The following is an 18,420-nucleotide window of genomic DNA, read 5'->3' as shown; positions in this document are numbered from 1 at the left end:
ATGACGTTGCTGTGCATTTAAAAATTCTTGACTGTTCAGGAAAAAGTAAAAAAAAAACATGCAATTTTACAGCAGATAGTTGTTTATGCTTATTCTATTAATAACAAACCTTAGAGACACGATATAAATGTTGGATTATTATTGTTTAGAGTCTTTACACATGCCCAATATAAAATTAAGCTTCTAATAGATTCTATAATTGATTCAGTGTGACGTAATTGAAAGTAACAGAAAAACGCAGTTTGTGACTTATGTGCCTTTTCCTGAACACCCTAGAATTGACAATTGCAATAAAAATAAGTAACCGAAATGTAAAATAAGCTACAGCACTTGTCTATTAATTGTAATAATTGTTGTAATCTGACTTGTTACAGTTATTTTCATTAAACAAAGTTCTCATTATAAACAATACAGTTCTCAGCAATTAAATAATAATCAAAGTTTTCACAAGCATAAATGAAAAACGTTCTAGCAAGCATAAACAATAAACAAAGTCCTTCTTTTAACCTTGGTACTAAGGTAATAAGGTACTGCATCAGCTTCTGTATAATAAAAAACATATATCTTGAATAAGTCATAACCATTGACAATTAATTGTAGTAATCGCTGTAATGAGGCTACTCACAGTTAGCCTCATTAAATAGTTTTCAGTAATATTAGCAATTAACAAAGTTCTTATTAACATAAACAATAAATAAAGTTCTCAGCAGTATAATCAAGAAATCAAAGTGGAATTCCTACAGGTGGGTCCGTTGGAGTTACCGTACTATAAGTTAGTTAATCGCATAAAACTTCATTATTCTTCATGAAAGTAAGAGTTTCACTTGGTATCATATAATCATGATGAATAACTCGAACGGACCTATCTGCGGAAATTTCACCTTTGCTTCTCGGTTAAGCTGCTGAGAATTTTGTTTATTGTTTATGAGGCTCAGATATTTGTTTATTGTCAATATTAATGACAATATTTAATGACATACACTCTTATAAGCTTCCTCTCGGTACAACTATTCGTCAGTGGCTACATACGTACAATTGTCATTTTGTGCCAATCTGTAAGGACCATCATGGAAGAGCGTTTGGAGTTAGATGGAGTACTGACAAGATTAGGTATAACAATTGTTCACATATGTAATGTATTTTTACTAACTGTAATAGTTATTAACACTTGTGTTGCAAAGTTCATGCATTCTTTTAAAGAAAATAAATTTTAGAAGTAGTTATGCCTGGAGCAAACTCATTTCTTAATCGCGCACAGAAAAGCAATTTTACAATTTTTGACAAAAAATAGAAAAACTAGCCAATGTCTTCTTTGAACAACCTTGAATCTAGGTTGCAAAACTAAGTTTCTGAGAGAGAGTTCAAGTTTACAGAATTTGTGAACGTTTCCATTTTTCAACAATTCGTTCCGATTTCAAGTGCATCATGCTCCATCCTACAATGGCATTTGTTGGCATGTAACTTTGGTCGGGATTCCATGATAGAGCTTGTGTCGGTTCGGTTCTTCGTTCCAGTAACATTTTGACCTTTGTGTTTTTTCGATATGACCCTAATTCGGAAGAGATACGAGCATCACTAGAAGATATTGGCAAGCTGATTTCTTTACCGTGCAGGAGCCATTCATTAAGAGATTACACTAAGAAGTCGCTATTGAACAAATCGGGTCTGTTTGGTATCTGATTTATTGCATTGCCCTATGGTCCCTCTTAATCACTCCGACCTTGTCCGGGAAGATACAATTTTTTTGTGGCTCCATCGGGTTTAAGAGTCTCTGCTTTGTCGGTAATCTATAAGCAACTTCAATGACCACCATTGCTGAACCGAAAAAGAATGGAAAAACTGGAACAATTCACAAGGGAGAGTCGCTCTTTTTTATGTCGGTCAGTGCACATCAAGCGAGGCATTCTGGTCCAGAGACTGGCGTGCGGTAAGGGAGGGGGTTACATAACATTTTCGCGTTTGCTTGCATAATTTTTCGGTTCCATTGTTCGGGATCTCTCGCTGTGTGTACGGCCTTATGCACACACACATACCGCTTCTTTTCCCTTTCTTAACCATTCTCTCGTGTCCAGCACAGCGTAAGAGCTCGTTTCCGCTCTCGCACAGATCTCAGTGATCTTGGTCCAGCATCAGTGTACGTTCTAATCAGCGAGGTAGATCTCTGCGGGAATTCTTAATTACGAAGGGGGGTCTTGGGCAATTGCTAATGCCATCTTAAGGTCTCTAAACCTCATAGCGTAACATTCTCGGTGACTTGCTCAGAAATTAACAATTAAAACCTCTCGAAAGCAATTCAGTTGTTTATTCCAGAAACCTTCCCTATCGAATTATATTGTCGAATTTGTTATATACTTAGATTCATATCCCGTATGTCTACATAGAATACATACAGGGGCGTATCTAGAAATATATTCCGGGGGTACGAAAAAGTATCTCAGAAATAATAACAATAACAACAATAATCACATAAATCTTTAAATGATAATAATTATATTAAATTAATTTTGTATTGTTATTATTATTATATAAATAGATAAAAAGACGGTATTAGAGAAGATATATGACAGCACGTACTTATTATTATTGGTACGTGTAGTTCAGATCACAGAGGTTTCTGTAAAATCAACTGCTCTGGTAAGGAAATTAGTGTCAAATAGATAGAGCATTGAATACAAAGAAGGTTGCTAGATCCAGTTGACGAAAAGTAAAGTACCAGATTAATATTTTATGCATATTATCATAAATAGTAGTGTGCATAAATCTTCTTCTTCCTCCTTCAAAGCCGTATTATCCCAATCTAATCTTTGCCTTCCAGTAAGTTTGGCGGAAATAAATTACCCTCGATAATGCAAAGAAATACTAAACAAGAATATTTGGATTATTTGATTTTGTAATTGGAAAATCTTTCGCGGAGTGGGGGGGGGGGGGTCCGGACCCCACCCTAAATACTTCCTTGAATACATATAATAGCACCATTGTATTGTTTAGAATGCTTTCGTTATATCTTTATTGGTTGATTTAGTTTACGCCGATCTCAGTGGCGGAGTGGTTATCACAGCGCGGTACGACGCCATGGGTCTCGGGTTAAAATCCCGAGATTCAATTTGTGTATCCTTCATCATATCATCACTCATCCTCATAATCGCGATTAGCCTGGCAGAAAAGCAAAGTAAAGTGAACCAAATCAATGATTTCATTTACTTAATGTCGCATTTCTTCCCCTTTTGGCTAATCGCGACGATGGAGATGAATGGTAATAAGATGAAAGCGACAATCAAAAACGTATGCAGACGACACAACACAATCCGCATAGAGGATTATACTAGCCTGTGAGTCCAGGCATCAGAGCTTCCTTTGTCTGCAAAATTGCATTAGTACTACGTGTGATCAAGATATTACTGTTAGATGATATTATGATATATCATTTGACTATCTAAACACTTTACTTTACCATTCAGGATGTTTTTGATATGTTACCTCCCCAAAAAAATATATGTAAAAATTCTCTCATGGCAAAATCAAGCTTGGCTGAATTCTTGCATTTTGTATTATTATTTTTGAGCTAACACATTTCTATCCTTCGGTCCTTGTACTGGAATGCTAATTATTACAAATGTTCTACTTTTACCGAGTATCATAAATATTTGCTCTCCCTCAACGACAAAATATACGATGCTAATTTAGAAATAGAGAAGACGCTGTTCTACTCCCCCCGCGACGTCAAGAAAGTTAATTTTAAGCGTAACTCATTTACACTTACCATGCTCAGTAACTCAGCTACAGTTACTCTTTTTGAAATGTAGCTAATTTTGGTACAGTTACTACCGATACTTAAAAAGGTAACTGTTATTAAATTTAACAGCAAATTTATTTCAGATACGCTTGTCCATATCTCATAATACGTGTTGCATGTGTGAACTGTGAGCAAAGTCTTCTCTTCTTTTTTACTATCATTATAATTAATTTTCGCTAATAATAAACCTCACATGGTTAAGTACAAACCAAACTCTTCACTTACAGTTGAAAAAGAATTCCGTCAAACAAAACATTTGCTTATTACAAATGTACATATGAATATTATAATTTCGTCACAGAAAGATTAACCGCTATTTGTAATCACTGAACCAAAGAGCGTGCCTTGTATGTATTCCATCATGACTTCAACCATCTTATCGCATCTTTTTTATTTCCAACAGTGCAACAAAAAACAAATGAAAGTATCATGACCTGTACACTGAGATCTAGAGTAATCAAGCGTAAATTATACCGGATGATCTTGCGCTTAATGATGTACTCCACACAGCCCAGTTACTTTGACATACTGATATATATATTAACGTGTCATTGACGATCTACTAAAGCAGGATGGTACTTTCTTTCAACTCAATGACACCATCCGCAATTAATATTAAACTAGGTTAAGCTTCATATATCATGACATTACGAATATGACCTTAAAGAGTGATAGGCCAAAGCAATATCACTGGTGGTATCAACAGTACAGTGGGAAGTATAGATGTTACCATTCAAATTATCCAATATTATCATTCATTTTTTCATCCTATATTATACGTTGGTGGTTTGTTTTAATTCTTGAAGCTAGCATTGCTTAAAGCGAAGCGAATGAACATTGTGATAGACAATATGCCTAGGAATACTTATGCATTCCAATCTACACATTACACGATTATTTTTCTTTTCACTGTTCCAATCATTTAACCCTTCGAGTACCAAGACTGGGTCAATTTGACCCAGATGACATTTTTTTATGAATTTCACTATTTTAAAGAGCCGTAGTGGCATATTATTATAGGTATTCCTCATTCAACATGCGTTTTTACTTTTGCACATCATTTCACTAAAGTTGGTATATAAAATACCAATAAATAAGTTTGTATGCAAAGCACACTATATCAGCGAACCGCTCTGCAATAACTGTCAAGTGTAATCAGAAAGGAATATGTGATGTCAGTTTCTTCTAAAAGATACATCATATTTGTATGTTTATATTTTTAACTTTGAATTAATATATTTCAAGTATTGTTTGAAAGAAAACTGCTATTAATAGAGTACATTAAAAATTGCATCTCTTGTGTCCACACTAAATGTGTATGTGCTTATTTACATTCATATAGACAATACATATTATTGTATTATATGTATATAACATGTATTGTAATACATGATACGATAAGGCACATTGTCCTGTTATATACATCCCAATTATAACTCACTGCATTCAACTAAATGTATCTTTTAAAAAATAGTGCCTGGGTCAAAATGACCCAGTCTTGGTACTTTACGTAACATGTTTACCTTGTTACTCGAAGGGTTAAGAAGGGCGAGAAATAATTTGGTCACTTTTTGTGTTGCTCGCCTCTTAATTATTGATGCTCAACTGTTTTATTTTTCATTTCATTCTAGGACGGTAGGTCATCATTCGCTCAAAAAATGTTGAATGCAACTTTACTTTCCTACTATTGAAAAATGTTTGAATTGTATTAAATTTATGTATATGGTTTATATATTTATAAATTGATCAAATAACTAACACATTAGTTAGTGTTTGATATTATCCCGTTGTCCAAACTTAAATTTGAAACAACTCATGATCATGCGCAAAACTACCAATCACATATCTGTGATCGTTAATGGAATGTTACATTGTAAAGTCTTTTCTATTTGTGATCTGGGTGACATTTTAGGATAAGAAATATCTGTAAAAAATTCTGGCAGCAAGATTTAATAGTTGTGTAACATTGTTCCGCGTATTTTACAATGTTCTAGAGGTAGTGATTAACGAAATCAAAGAATTAATTTATTCTTGGCGTTTCAGTACTCAAAAATATATCAACAAAATTACAATCACCATATATACATTTGTTTCGAGTAAGAATATAGTAACGAAATTTCAATTTTCCTAAAAAGCTACATTTGTCGATCTTGACATGTACAGTGGGATCCATGAGTATTACCATGCAAATTGTCCATGACTATTTTCATTAAATTTTTTTTACATCCTATGTGTGTTGTTAAGCGATGGATTTTTATGTATGCTGGTGCAGAAGTTGTCAACAGCTTGTTTTGAGTTTTTTTTAATTCTTGAAGCTCTTATTGAGACAAATAAAGTGCACGAACATGGTGATGGACAATTTGCACGGCAATACTCATGGATCCCATTTGTTTTGGATGACGTAATTTTTTCAAATATATGATTTACTTCCATATTTTCAATTCTTACTTAAATTTTTAAGTTCGTTATATTTAATGAAAATTAGTGTAAATTTTACACGAACATCATCAAAAATAAAGAACAACATGCATGAAACGGTTTCTAAGATCTGTAGTATATCTAGATTAAGTCTATGTATAAATGTTAAAGTTACTGAGGTTTTTTTAACAACTCTGTTACTTTTAAAAAGTATCTCTCCAAATACAGGGAATGGTATTGTGTTTCTTAATTGATTGCTACGCAAAGGTATTTACGCACCTTACATCCCTCACATGTGAACGCACCGAAGTGGAAGCCGGCAGCTGGTTCTCCACACACCTTGCACTGTTGGTTCATCTGAAAAGTAAACATACGGATGTCAAATCAGACTGTCCATTGTACTCCCACGACATTTATAATCTGTGTAAGTGGTCAGGATTATTGAGACCAATGCTACTGGTAAATTAAGTTCAATGATTAACAAGAGCGGCCTTTAAAAACTCAACCTGAATTGTGCAATTTAACACTTTGTACTTCGGAACGTAAATTATTTCAAACTTTCACCCCAACAAAAATCTCCAATAAACACTTGTTCTAAATATTTCAATATTATTTGAAAAGAAAAGTGCATTATGTACTATTCACTAAATGTTACCATGAAAAAATGTAATTTATAAGTAAACAATTTGTAAAATTACAGCAGTCCCACTTATGCAAAAAGGTATTTGGATTTGTTTTATTTTCCGTCACTTTTCAGACACTTTCGGTCAATCGCAGCGATAAAACTTCTAATAGTACAAATTATAAAAACAATGATAATTATTACCACGGTTATAATTGCTATAATGCAATAATAATATTACAAACTAATAAAAATAAACCAATATTATTCTAAATTTATTATTATTATTTATATAATGGGAAGACTTGGGATATTTTTCTCGTAAAGTTTATATTGTGTGACCTCTCACCTAAAATTTTAATTTTTGGAATTTTGAAAAATATGGAGAGAAATAAATATTATTTGTGTTAAATAGTAGAATATGAATTAATAATAAAAGTAACACATTTTCAGAGGGGGTCGACGGACTTGTTCGAAGATACGAAGATTCACATGAATGCTCTAATGATATTTTATAAATTTTCGAAAATCATAGCGGTTTTTCAAAAGGAGAGGGAAATTTGCAGGGTGGCTATTCACCGGAAATTCCTTGAATTCCGAGAATTATTCTTGAATTATTGGTTTTGGGTATTATGCCTGAATTCTGCGCGAATTTCTCTCAGTAGACGTGGAAAGTTGCAACTTTCGTTATTCCAAACCCCATTGAATTTATACATATTTTTAAATGCCCTGAGATGTTTTTCACAGTTTGTATTATTTTTATCGAGGGAAATAAAAGAAAGCTGCCTGGAAAATAAAACAGAATTCTCTCTTAATTCCTTTTACTTTGTTAGAGTCCTTTTGAGAACAGTATCTGACAGACGGAAGATTATTCCATGATAAGATATCATGAGGTAGATTTGAGTTTGAAATTCTTATCCAATTAACAATTTTTCGTAGATTAATATATAACGTAATATTTGTGAAGTCTTTGTAATTTTTCGAGTGTTAGTATGTGAAATGAAGGGTTCGGGTGTAAAACATTGTAAGTGACATTTAGGTTATTTTTGAGTTACGAAGTAAAACGTGCCATCCTTCAATTTCCGAGTGAAATTGCTATGTCATACAATTTGCATTGGACTGAGTGAAGCCTTCTGAAATTGGTAAACAACACAAAAACAATTTATCTACAGAATACCTTCTAATAACCTTTTTGCTTAATGAACTCAGAAATGACCAAAATGTCACTTACCATGTTTTACATCCGAGCCCTTCAAATAGCAAATGTAAACTCCACGCCTTAAATTAAATATTTTAAATATATATATATATATACATACATACATACATACACAAATATATTAGCAATATAAAGGGTCTGTGTGATTCCAATGTATCCAAAAATTCTAATTAAATTAAATGGTATATATATATATATATATATATTGCTAATATATTTGTGTATGTATGTACGGGGGTGATGAGAGGCGGTAATACGTAAGGTTGAAATAGAGAAAACGTCTGCTTGTGTCTTTGAATTTATGGAAAGTTCGCCTTGAAAACCGGGAATTATGAATTTTATCATGGTATAGTGGGGTCCGAATCTAGGACAATTGCCGTGGCGGACAATTGTGGTGGCGGACAATTGCGATGAGGCCAAAATCACGGACAAATCACGGTTATCTTACAAATTAATGGTAGAACAATTGCGACTATCAGGACCTAACATAACTTATCCTAACCTAACCAAGGCGCCATGCTGTAGAAGGTTGGAACAACAAAATAAATAGGTGGCTTGGAAGACCGCATTAAAAAATTCATGTTGCTCTGGCCTGCCTCAAGAGCCAAGCAGAAGACACCAACAATAAGTACATGCGGATGGAACTTAATCTAGAAGGTAAGAAAAGGAAGAAGCGTGACGGGAGAGTTGGGAACTGTATTCGCACATATGAGGAAAAGGGTTACTTTAAAGGATGTCTGTTGGCTCTAGCCCATGTACAAAAACTTGATTGAACCAAATTCCCAGCCGAAAATATCAATATTTCATATAATTCTCTTGTAAGAGGTATTGTACGAGGTGTTAAGTCACCCTTCAATTTGATAGAAGATTTAAAATGTCATCGCAATTGTCCACCCGCCTTTTCACTTCTTACTGTGTTCATCGCAATTGTCCGGCTACCGTGGGTATCCATGAGTATTGCCGTGCAAATTGTCCATGACTATTTTCATTAATTTTTCTCTTACATCCTATGTGTTTTAAGCAATGGATTTTTATGTAGGCTGGTGCAGGAGTTGTCAACGGCTTGTTTTGAGTTTTCTTTTAATTCTTGAAGCTGTTATTGGGTCAAATAAAGTGAACGAACATGGTGATGGACAATTTGCATGGTAATACTCATGGATCCCCACGGTAGGCGGACAATTGCGATGAACACAGTTAGAAGTGAAAAGGCGGGTAGACAATTGCGATGACATTTTAAACCTTCTATCAAATTGAAGGGTGACTTAACACCCTTCAATTTGTAAAATTGAAATATTGATATTTTCGGCTGGGAATTTGGTTCAATCAAGTTTTTGAACATGGGCTAGAGCCAACAAACATCCTTTGAAGTAACCCGTCAATCGAAGTTCAGGGGTCCCGGGTTCGAATCCTGGCCTGGGCATGGATGTTTGTGTGAGTGTCAATTCATCAATTTCATCATATCATCACTCATCCCCATCTTCGCAAATTAGCCAAAAGTGGTACAAGAAGCGAAGTAAAATAAAAGCAAATCAATCATCAAATCAATTGAACTAATCTTCTTGCATTTCTTTCTGCCCACCCTCCAAGTGCACCCAGCTATTGTTCGGTCCCAAGTTCCACACAGGAGCCCAGCGGTAACAATCCAAGGCAATTGTCCTCTTTTTTCTTCTTCTGCTTGAAGATTAACTGCGGAAAAATGGCCTCCGGTTGATGTGGAACCAAACGGAAACCCGGGTCTATTTTAAACATTACGTAACCTCCCCTCCCTCTTTCCGCCCCTCCGAGTGCACTTTCACTGTCGTCTAGCTGTCGCGAGCGTGTCCCACGAATGTCCGTCTCTGTGACGGGCCGAAGCGGTGAGACAGACGTAGTCCGAAGAAAACAAGACAACGAGCGACAATTGGTAGTTGCAGCGGCTGACCCACCTTTGTCTGTGCAAACGTAATGCCTGCTTTCGGTATTTGGTAATTTCATGCATTACCTTTCTTGCGATAAGAAAAGTCTACTTTGACCCCTTGTACTTTTGTTCGTTTCTTCGATTTTTTCTTACATTTTGTACCTTGCATTTCTACACCCTGTGCCATTTCTGTTATTATTTATTAATTATAGTCAAATTGAAGCTACAAATAGTGTTGCGCGATATATCGTCTGGATATATCGCGATATTGAAAAAATATCGTCAGCATGGACGCCCGCAGGATTTTTTCCAGGGAGGGGCAAGGAAGGTATTTTTTCCAGGGGGGGCCAACATGGCATATTTTCCCCAATAATAGTGTTCATCCCTCAAAAAACATTGCTTAAATTTGAATTTATCATGTTCGTACAATAATTAACACACATTATTGTGGCTGAAATTAAATTATGTGTGTGAAATATGTAATTTTTGGTTCACTTTCGTTTTCCAGGGGGGGGGGCCACGGCCCCCCTTGCCCCCCCTTCCGGACGCCCATGATCGTCAGGCGATATTAACTACACGATATTTTGTGTCGGCGATATATCGTCACGATACATGAGCAAGGACAGAGCCTCAGTAGACATGACTAGATTCAGCATGCTTACGTTGAAATCAAAACAAAAACTGAGCCGATTTGAACCCAAGATGAACATTTTGATGTGTGTGAATGAGTAAAATTGTTTCTTTCTTTATTTTTACTGAAATATTTAGAAGTGAAAATGTAATAGAATTCTTATGTTATAGTAGTAATTGTATTTTGTTTGTTTTATTGTACTAGATTTTGCGGGTTAAGTGGTAGAGCAGCCGCAGGCTAAACTTCGCCCATGAATAAATAATTTCTAATTCTAATATTTTGCGATATATATCGTGGATACGATACCGCCGATATCACGATACGGAAAAAAAAATCGTATCGTATAATCTGTGACGATATTATTTTACTATATATCGCGATATCAAATTTACGATATCGTCCATCCCTAGTTGTAAGTCACTGAGGGACTGGCCCTTCTGTATCACCCGGTTATTAAGCCTATGCTCCTTGGCGCTCATCAAAGCGCTTATGGGGTCATATAATCCCCACATACCAACACTAGGATGTAGGTTAGACTCTCTTAAACTGGGACCTAGTAACAACATCACTAAATGGTTACTAAAGATTATTATAAAGTATATGTATATGCTAAGGTACGTACAGATGTATACATTGAAGAATTTATTTGACGTATCAGTGGACGCTCGGTGTAGTTTAGGAGGAGATCAAGATGCGTAGATTGTTGTTAGTATTTCCTTCTAGCTGTCTGTATCCATCCTCCATCAGGGTTTCTAGAATAGAGAATGATAGTTGAACATTGCTACCTCTACGAATATGTTAATTGGAGTCCCCACCTAACCAAAATGAGTCCCTGATTTGTAGAATAGAATTTATTTTCAAGTGTGAGCTTTTACAGCTGGTCATACCATACAAGCGTACAACACCACCGGTGTAGGGATCTTAATAGGGGGTGATGTTAGCTCATTGCTGCTCGCTTATGCTGAATCTTCATCTCTGCGGAGGTACCTAAATAAATGTTAATGTATACAACTCTTAAATGAATGGCAAACTCACACATTTTCGGTTAAATGGTTCCAAAGTTAACTTTCACCCTAAAGTCCTTCTCACTCGGTACTCTTCTCTCCATCTCCTTGCAATTTCCCCAAGTAAACGTTCCCTTTCCAAGCTGAAAAACCGACTGTCCGTCCAAGATTGAACTTGCATCTTCTCAAAAACAGACTCCGCCTATTTTCGTCTTCCCCCTCCATTTTTCCTCTCTTGTAGCTAGAAATGCATTCTGCTGAAGTATGCCCATTCTTTCCTATTTCCTACCTTCTACAAAGAGAAGTGCAACTCAAGAATGAGAGGTATGTTACGCAAGGATGAAAAAAAAAATAGTGCAGTTTTCCTACACCATTCCTCCTCCCAGTCCACTTCCACAATCACACTGCTTGGGAGTTCATAACCACCGTCTTTCACTTCCATTACTTTCACTACACTTGTACTGTTTCACTACAGTATATCACTAAACTCTTGCCTAAAGCCCGCATCACACGGAACTGGATTTCAATTAGGTATGCCCTAGTTGGCGCTGGACTGGCTACCCATTTGCTAGTTTTCGCCTCACACGATACTTATCAGCGTACTTGTCGATAGACTTTTGTTCCCATACGAGGGAAGTTGTAATGGCGGCCGCGTGAGATGTAAACAATGTATCACTTCACATTTTTAAAAGCCGATAACTATTCAACCGAGAGGAATAACGTTTCGTATAAAACGTTATTAGGTACAAAACAATGGCGCTGCTTAAATACATACTTTACAATGTTTACTGTACACGTATGTAATAATATTTGAGTGTTTTCAAATGTAAACACCGTGCACTCAGCATAGATGGTGTAACTCAACGCGCCTTTCATGCTGTATGCGTTATACATTGCTGGAGTAACACTCGGAAACCACAGACAAAAACGCTCCTTTGCACACTCACAGATTATCTTCACATGGCGTAACTTTGCTCTGATTGGCTGTTCCACAGACTCCAGTCGAGGAAAGCAAGTAGCAATTAGAACATGTTCTATTCCTCCAAACCAGTCAAGCGGTCAGCCAGGCGGCCATGATTGCTACCTAGAAAGTTAGTTCAGCGCCAACTAGGGCATTCCTACTAGAAATCCAGTTCCGTGTGATAGGGGCTTAAGTGATTCCCAATTTTTTTTTTCCAGATTTATTTATTTATTTAGTAGCCCCCCTTTCACACATTTTCGCTATCCCCACTGAGCTTCTTCGCTATCTTTGCCCAGGCATAGTGTAGGAAAGTTCCGAGATTCCTTATTTGCGCCTCCTTCCCTCTCGGTCTCTCCCTCCTAACAACGGTTGTCATTATATTCTCAATGTTAGCTTCGTTTATTTCCTTGATATATTTTTGTCTTGCCTCCCCTGTTTCTTTGCACTGGAGGAGAATGTGAAATTTCGCCTCGTCTTTGTCGCACAGCGGGTATTCTACGCTCCCGTCCTCCCGTTTTAGTTTAGCTTGTGTCCATCCCCCAGTCTGAACCAGGTCAATCCTTGCCTTTATTTTGCCCCACACCTACGGTGTACTGTCAACTTCCTTAAATTCAAGAGCATCGGAGTTAATCGCTTGGACTGGTACCGAAATATCAGGACTACCGAAATACCGAGGATACAGAAAAATATTGGGATGCTGAAAAAAACTAAATATCTGTTTTTCTGTGTATCGATATTTTGGTATTGCCAAAACCGGCCATCGATAAAAGTTTTGGTGTGTCGATTTTTTCAACAGTCCTATTGTTTCATGGGGTGGGTCTGTTTCAAATGGGCGAAATGATTCTCATGTTCACCTCATGGCTATGCCACTGGGAAAGTGAGGGTGGTTTCACTCCAAAGCGACAAGTAACATGTGTTGCATGGAAACGAACCTTCAGAAGATAATGCAACTTTTCGTACCGACACGACAAATTACACATTAATGCTGCAGTGAATTTTTCTTTTGCTTGCTACAGACTGGAGGTGACGGTGTCGCTTGTCATTCCGGTGTGAGAGAGATTTCAGACCGAAGCGACAAGCGATATAGACTCCTTCAGTCCATAAGCAAATATTCGCCGTTCATGTGCGAGAAACAGGCTGAGGCGACATTATGCAAGCCAATGAGAAAACGGCCGAGCATGAGCGACATCCAAGCAACACGTCCAGTGTGTCCTGTCTCTTCCGTTTGAAAGATTGCATTTATCACTGAGAGTACGCTTCCAAGCGTCATGTGTCGTCCCTCTGGTGTCGCTTCGGTGTGAAGAATATTTCATGACAAGCCGAAGAAGTCTGTGTTAGATTCGTGAAATCCTCAAGCGACACGTGTCGCGTTTCGCTTGTTGCTTGCGTGAAATCTCCCTCGCTCAAAGCTTCCTAAAACCGTGTCGTTTCGATGTGATGAAGTATTCACACCGAAGCGACAGGTTATACTTGTCCTTGAGGATTTCACCAATGGAACGCAGGCTTGTGCGGTCTGTCATGCCACTCCAATTTGAAACGTTGCTGCTAATTGGCTCGTTCCCAAGCGACACTTCTCGCTAAGCTCCCTAAACCTGCGCCGGAGCAGAGAAGAAAAAGACGCTCGCTACTGAAGCGTCAGAACATCATACAGGAAGAAGGAAACATCCATTTTTAGATGGCAAGTCTTGTAAAACAATCGCTTTTCTATTTCTTTGGCTCGACCGCAGATGGAGCCTGCAACCGCACGCACAGATGTTGCCGCCTGGAGTAACGGTCGCTTATGATAATATTCCAGCGACTTCTTGCTGGATCATTCTTTCCTCCAGCACGGTTGACGGGCTTGTCACTTTTTCTTACGCCTCATTCTGCACCAGCGACCAACAAGCTCGTCATTTCGCGACCGATGTCTCGCCAATGACGGAACTAAACTTTGAGCTCCTGCCAGAGGTTGACAATACCAGTGTGTCTCAACCACCAGGCCCTGGCATCAATTATATCTATTTATTTATTTTGAACACACAGTACAAAACCATGTGAAGAATATGACATTTCAAACTACAGCGTACTTATAAACGTGACTGATTTCATACATTGCTTGAAAATATAGCGCTTAAAATTATATTTTAATCTAAATAATTCAGAGGAAATCAGCTTATATACATCTAAATAGTAGTAATGTAATAGAGATGTTGAATAGTAAATTGCACATATAAGACACAGAGAAATTGAAATAGTATTTTGTGACAAATAAGATAAAAATATAGATTATAGGGTAGGATTATCACCTAACATAACAATCTTCATTGTGTCCTGGTTATATACAGTGTTCAGAGAATACAATGAGTTTTAAATATTAATAGATTGATGCTAGGATTTTTACTATAGCCTGAGTTGAAGAACTTGCACATCTTCCTCAGGGGTTTCATATCTGCCATGTTGGTTTTTCCATGCGATATTTTAAAGAGGTTATTTCTGGGTTCTGGCTTAGCGTTTGGAACATAAAGTTTAGTTGTGAGAGTAGAGCTGGAGAATCTATTTTCCCGTTGACAAATTTTGATAGGAAAGTCATTTGATGTATTTCTTTTATTTTCTCGAGCGACGGAACACTCAACATTTCCTGCAACGTGATGAACTTTGGACAGCAAGTGGTTCATTAGATCCCCAGTGGATAACAAACAAATTTAAACCTAATTTGACATTTCGTTTACTGAGAATGTAAATGTTCTATGTCCAATTTTTCATTTTCTCAGGAGAGATCTTTAAAGTTAGACATGATACGAGATTGGGTCTTGGTGTACTGAAAGTATGTATCATTGCAAAGACTGATATAGCCTATTGAAGCCTCTCTAAAAGAAATAGTTGTTTAGTTATGTATTCATGATGTAATTAATTACTGAATTTCAGATAGAACAACTACACGCAACACTGACGTTGATTTGAGAGTGCGAATGTACTACCTACCAGATAGAACACTGGAATTTAATAATGAGATTAGGTAGTTGTTCTGTAATGGAGATGAAACAATTTCATTATAACTTTGTCATTCGGTAACAAAGTAAAATAAATAAAGTCAATGAATTGCTTTGATTCAATGCAATTATATATTATCAGGGTGGCTACTTACCCGAAATTCCGGGAATTATACTTGAATTATTAGCTCCGGGAATTATGCGTGAATACTACTGCGTGCATCTGTCTCCGTTGACATGAAAAATTGCAACTCTTATTAATCCAAATCAAATTGAATTTATACATACAGTTAACCCTCGTTAACACAAACTCGCTTAAGACGAACACTCGGTTAACATGAACAAAATGTTGGTCATGTAAGAAATCGCTCAACAATCTCTATCATCTTATCAACAATCAACTTATACAGTATTGTAACCAACAGATTCAGATCAACAATGTGCTCAAATATGTTTTTCTATTCTTTAAAACATAGCCAGTAGGAGTAACATCAAGTGCCTTTGGATCAAGGCATTATTGCTCTTATGAAGTGGTCTTATCATATCTTGCGAATGCGCAATATAAAGCAATTTTTTCACCAGAAAATGACCTGTGAGTACTTTTTTAAAAGTTAGTTACTGTAGTACTGTACTAGTGTTTTCTATGACTACATACATAATATGTATTGTAAATGGTTAACGTGTAGAAAGAACTGTATTGCAACAATAAAATTTGAGTTCCCGGTTAGTACGAATTTTTTTAACACGAACTCTTGAATTTTCGGTCCCTTGGGATTCGTGTTAACGAGGGTTTACTGTATTTATAAATGCCCTGAGGCAAGTTTCTCACAGTTTAGCTTTTATTTTTATCGAGGAAGGAGAAGAAAGCTGCGTGGAAAATTAATCAGGATTCTCTCAATCCGTTTACTTTATTAGTGTCTTTTGCAGAACAATCTGCTATCTTGAAGTTGATTTGGTAAATTTTAGTTTGAAATTCTTATACAATTTACAATTTTTTTTATATTGGTACATTCCATAAGATTTGTGACTTATGTTTGTAGATATCTTTCGAGTCTGAGTTTGTGAAATATATAAATATATATACACCGTTTAATTGAATGAATTAGAAATTTTTAATACATTAAATTTTTCACAGACTCTTTAAATTGTTAATATATTTGTGTGTGTGGGTGACGAGAGCTTGAAATGGAGAAAACATTTGCTAGTACCCTTGAATATTTGGAAAGTTAAACTTGAAAACCGGGAAGAATTTTATCAAGGTCCTAGAGTGGCCACCCTAATCATGTAATTAGATTAATATATAATTAATGCAATGTGTGAGTGTGCGTGTGTGTGTGTGAAAGAGAGAGTTTTTGGACAAATTCATTTGTGCTTTGAAATTATGAATCTTTGTTGTAGGCTGATTAACACGTTAGCCCCTCGCAAAATAAAATCCAGGGTACGCCACTAAGCAGATCAATACAGCACTGCATATGCACTCTTGTATTAAATTTTCAAAGACCATAGCAATAGTGTCCAGGATTATTTGCTAAATAACTGTTACACTTGCGAAATCACAAATATTATTATTTATTACTTAGCTCCTTAGATCTTAGGATATTAACAAAAGTATCCTTAATTTGTAAATTTTAACAAACCTGAAAATTGGGGGGACAAGTGCCCCCTTGCCCCCACTAAGATACACCTGTGGGTTTAAAAGTCTAATTTCATTGATTCCGATACACGGTACCAATAGACCAATTGCGGTCAGTATCGGCACATAGTCGTGAAATCCCTAGCTAAATTCCAAGAGCATATCGGCATACTTGCGGAAGAAGTCTAGCACACCAATTTCTTCCAGGAAATCCAGAATCGGAGAGGAATCCATAAAATAATGGAATCCCGTTTTTTTGCAGCGTCGCCACGAGAAACTCGAGCGCCTTCCCACCCCCTTCCTCTTTCCACAATATCATTTCCTTCGTCTGGTCTTGGCGTTCCTCGACATTGAAAGCCAATTATGGAAGCTTTTTGTATCGGGCGTGATCGTAGATTATGTTTCGGATGAATATTTTGGAGCCGAGTGTCTTCTCAGCGTGACGGACAAACCGTGAGGCGAGGAAAAATCGAAGGCATCGTGGAAAATGCTTCGGAGGTTTTCGTGTTCAAATAATTACACTTGACGCGAAGCAGATCGTGTTTGTTTGTATCTTTTATTTTTTCTTCTTTCTACGGTTTCTTCTTCCCTCCCCCAAAAGTCAGCTTGCTATCATCGGCCGTTTTGTTTCATATTTGTGACTTTTGCAAAGCTTTCGTTATGTTGAAGCCTGTTCGATGCTGGAAACAAATTAAAAAAGCTATTCGTTAATAAGGAATATTATAGTGTTAGTGAATATCTAGATTGTAAATTATAGAAATTTTGTAATTATATTTTTTATATATATTAACTGTACTGAACCCTTCAAATAACAATGTATATGGTTTATATGGAGTAATGAATTCAAATTCAAATTATTATTTGCTTTGCTTATTCCTGGAATTACATGAATTTCATGGTAATGGCAACGCCGTAACATTATCAAGAGTTCCGGGTTGGATACACTGTGGAATACATAGTGGTTCGGATCTAACTTTAAATTGTAGGTCCAGTTCCGATTAGCCTATTTGTTCATAAATTGGACTTAAAACTGACGGCAAAATCTGTTTCATGTACAACAAATAATAACAAACAAAAAAAAAGAGAAGGAAATAAATTGAAGTTACAACATAACAAGATTGGACATTACAGTAGTAATGTAATTACAGTAGTAGGGGAGTAGTCTTGTAACGTGTTCGAGTGAAACGGATTTCAAGATGACAGACGAGAAACATATTTCATCATATGTTCGTTAGATCCAATTCTCTATTGTGACCAGGGTGGATAAAAGTAA

The 18,420-nt window shown here is 36.4% G+C and overlaps 1 protein-coding gene across 1 annotated transcript in view; it reads right to left on the bottom strand.

The window, feature by feature from the left end:
• Nucleotides 1-18,420, bottom strand: part of LOC146004661 (knirps-related protein-like) — a 35,723-nt gene that overhangs the window by 5,791 nt on the left and 11,512 nt on the right. The window contains exons 2-3 of the mRNA XM_083143574.1: nucleotides 11,203-11,332; nucleotides 6,491-6,568 (exon numbers count right to left, since the gene is read on the bottom strand). Coding sequence (XP_082999700.1) covers nucleotides 6,491-6,568; nucleotides 11,203-11,214 — 90 coding nt within the window. The 5' untranslated portion in view covers nucleotides 11,215-11,332. The remainder of the gene's footprint in view (nucleotides 1-6,490; nucleotides 6,569-11,202; nucleotides 11,333-18,420) is intronic.

Source organism: Lepisma saccharinum, chromosome 22, assembly GCF_977018435.1.
Source record: "Lepisma saccharinum chromosome 22, izLepSacc3.1, whole genome shotgun sequence".
In the NCBI taxonomy this organism is placed as follows: domain Eukaryota; kingdom Metazoa; phylum Arthropoda; class Insecta; order Zygentoma; family Lepismatidae; genus Lepisma; species Lepisma saccharinum.
This window is presented reverse-complemented; position numbering and strand designations above follow the sequence as displayed.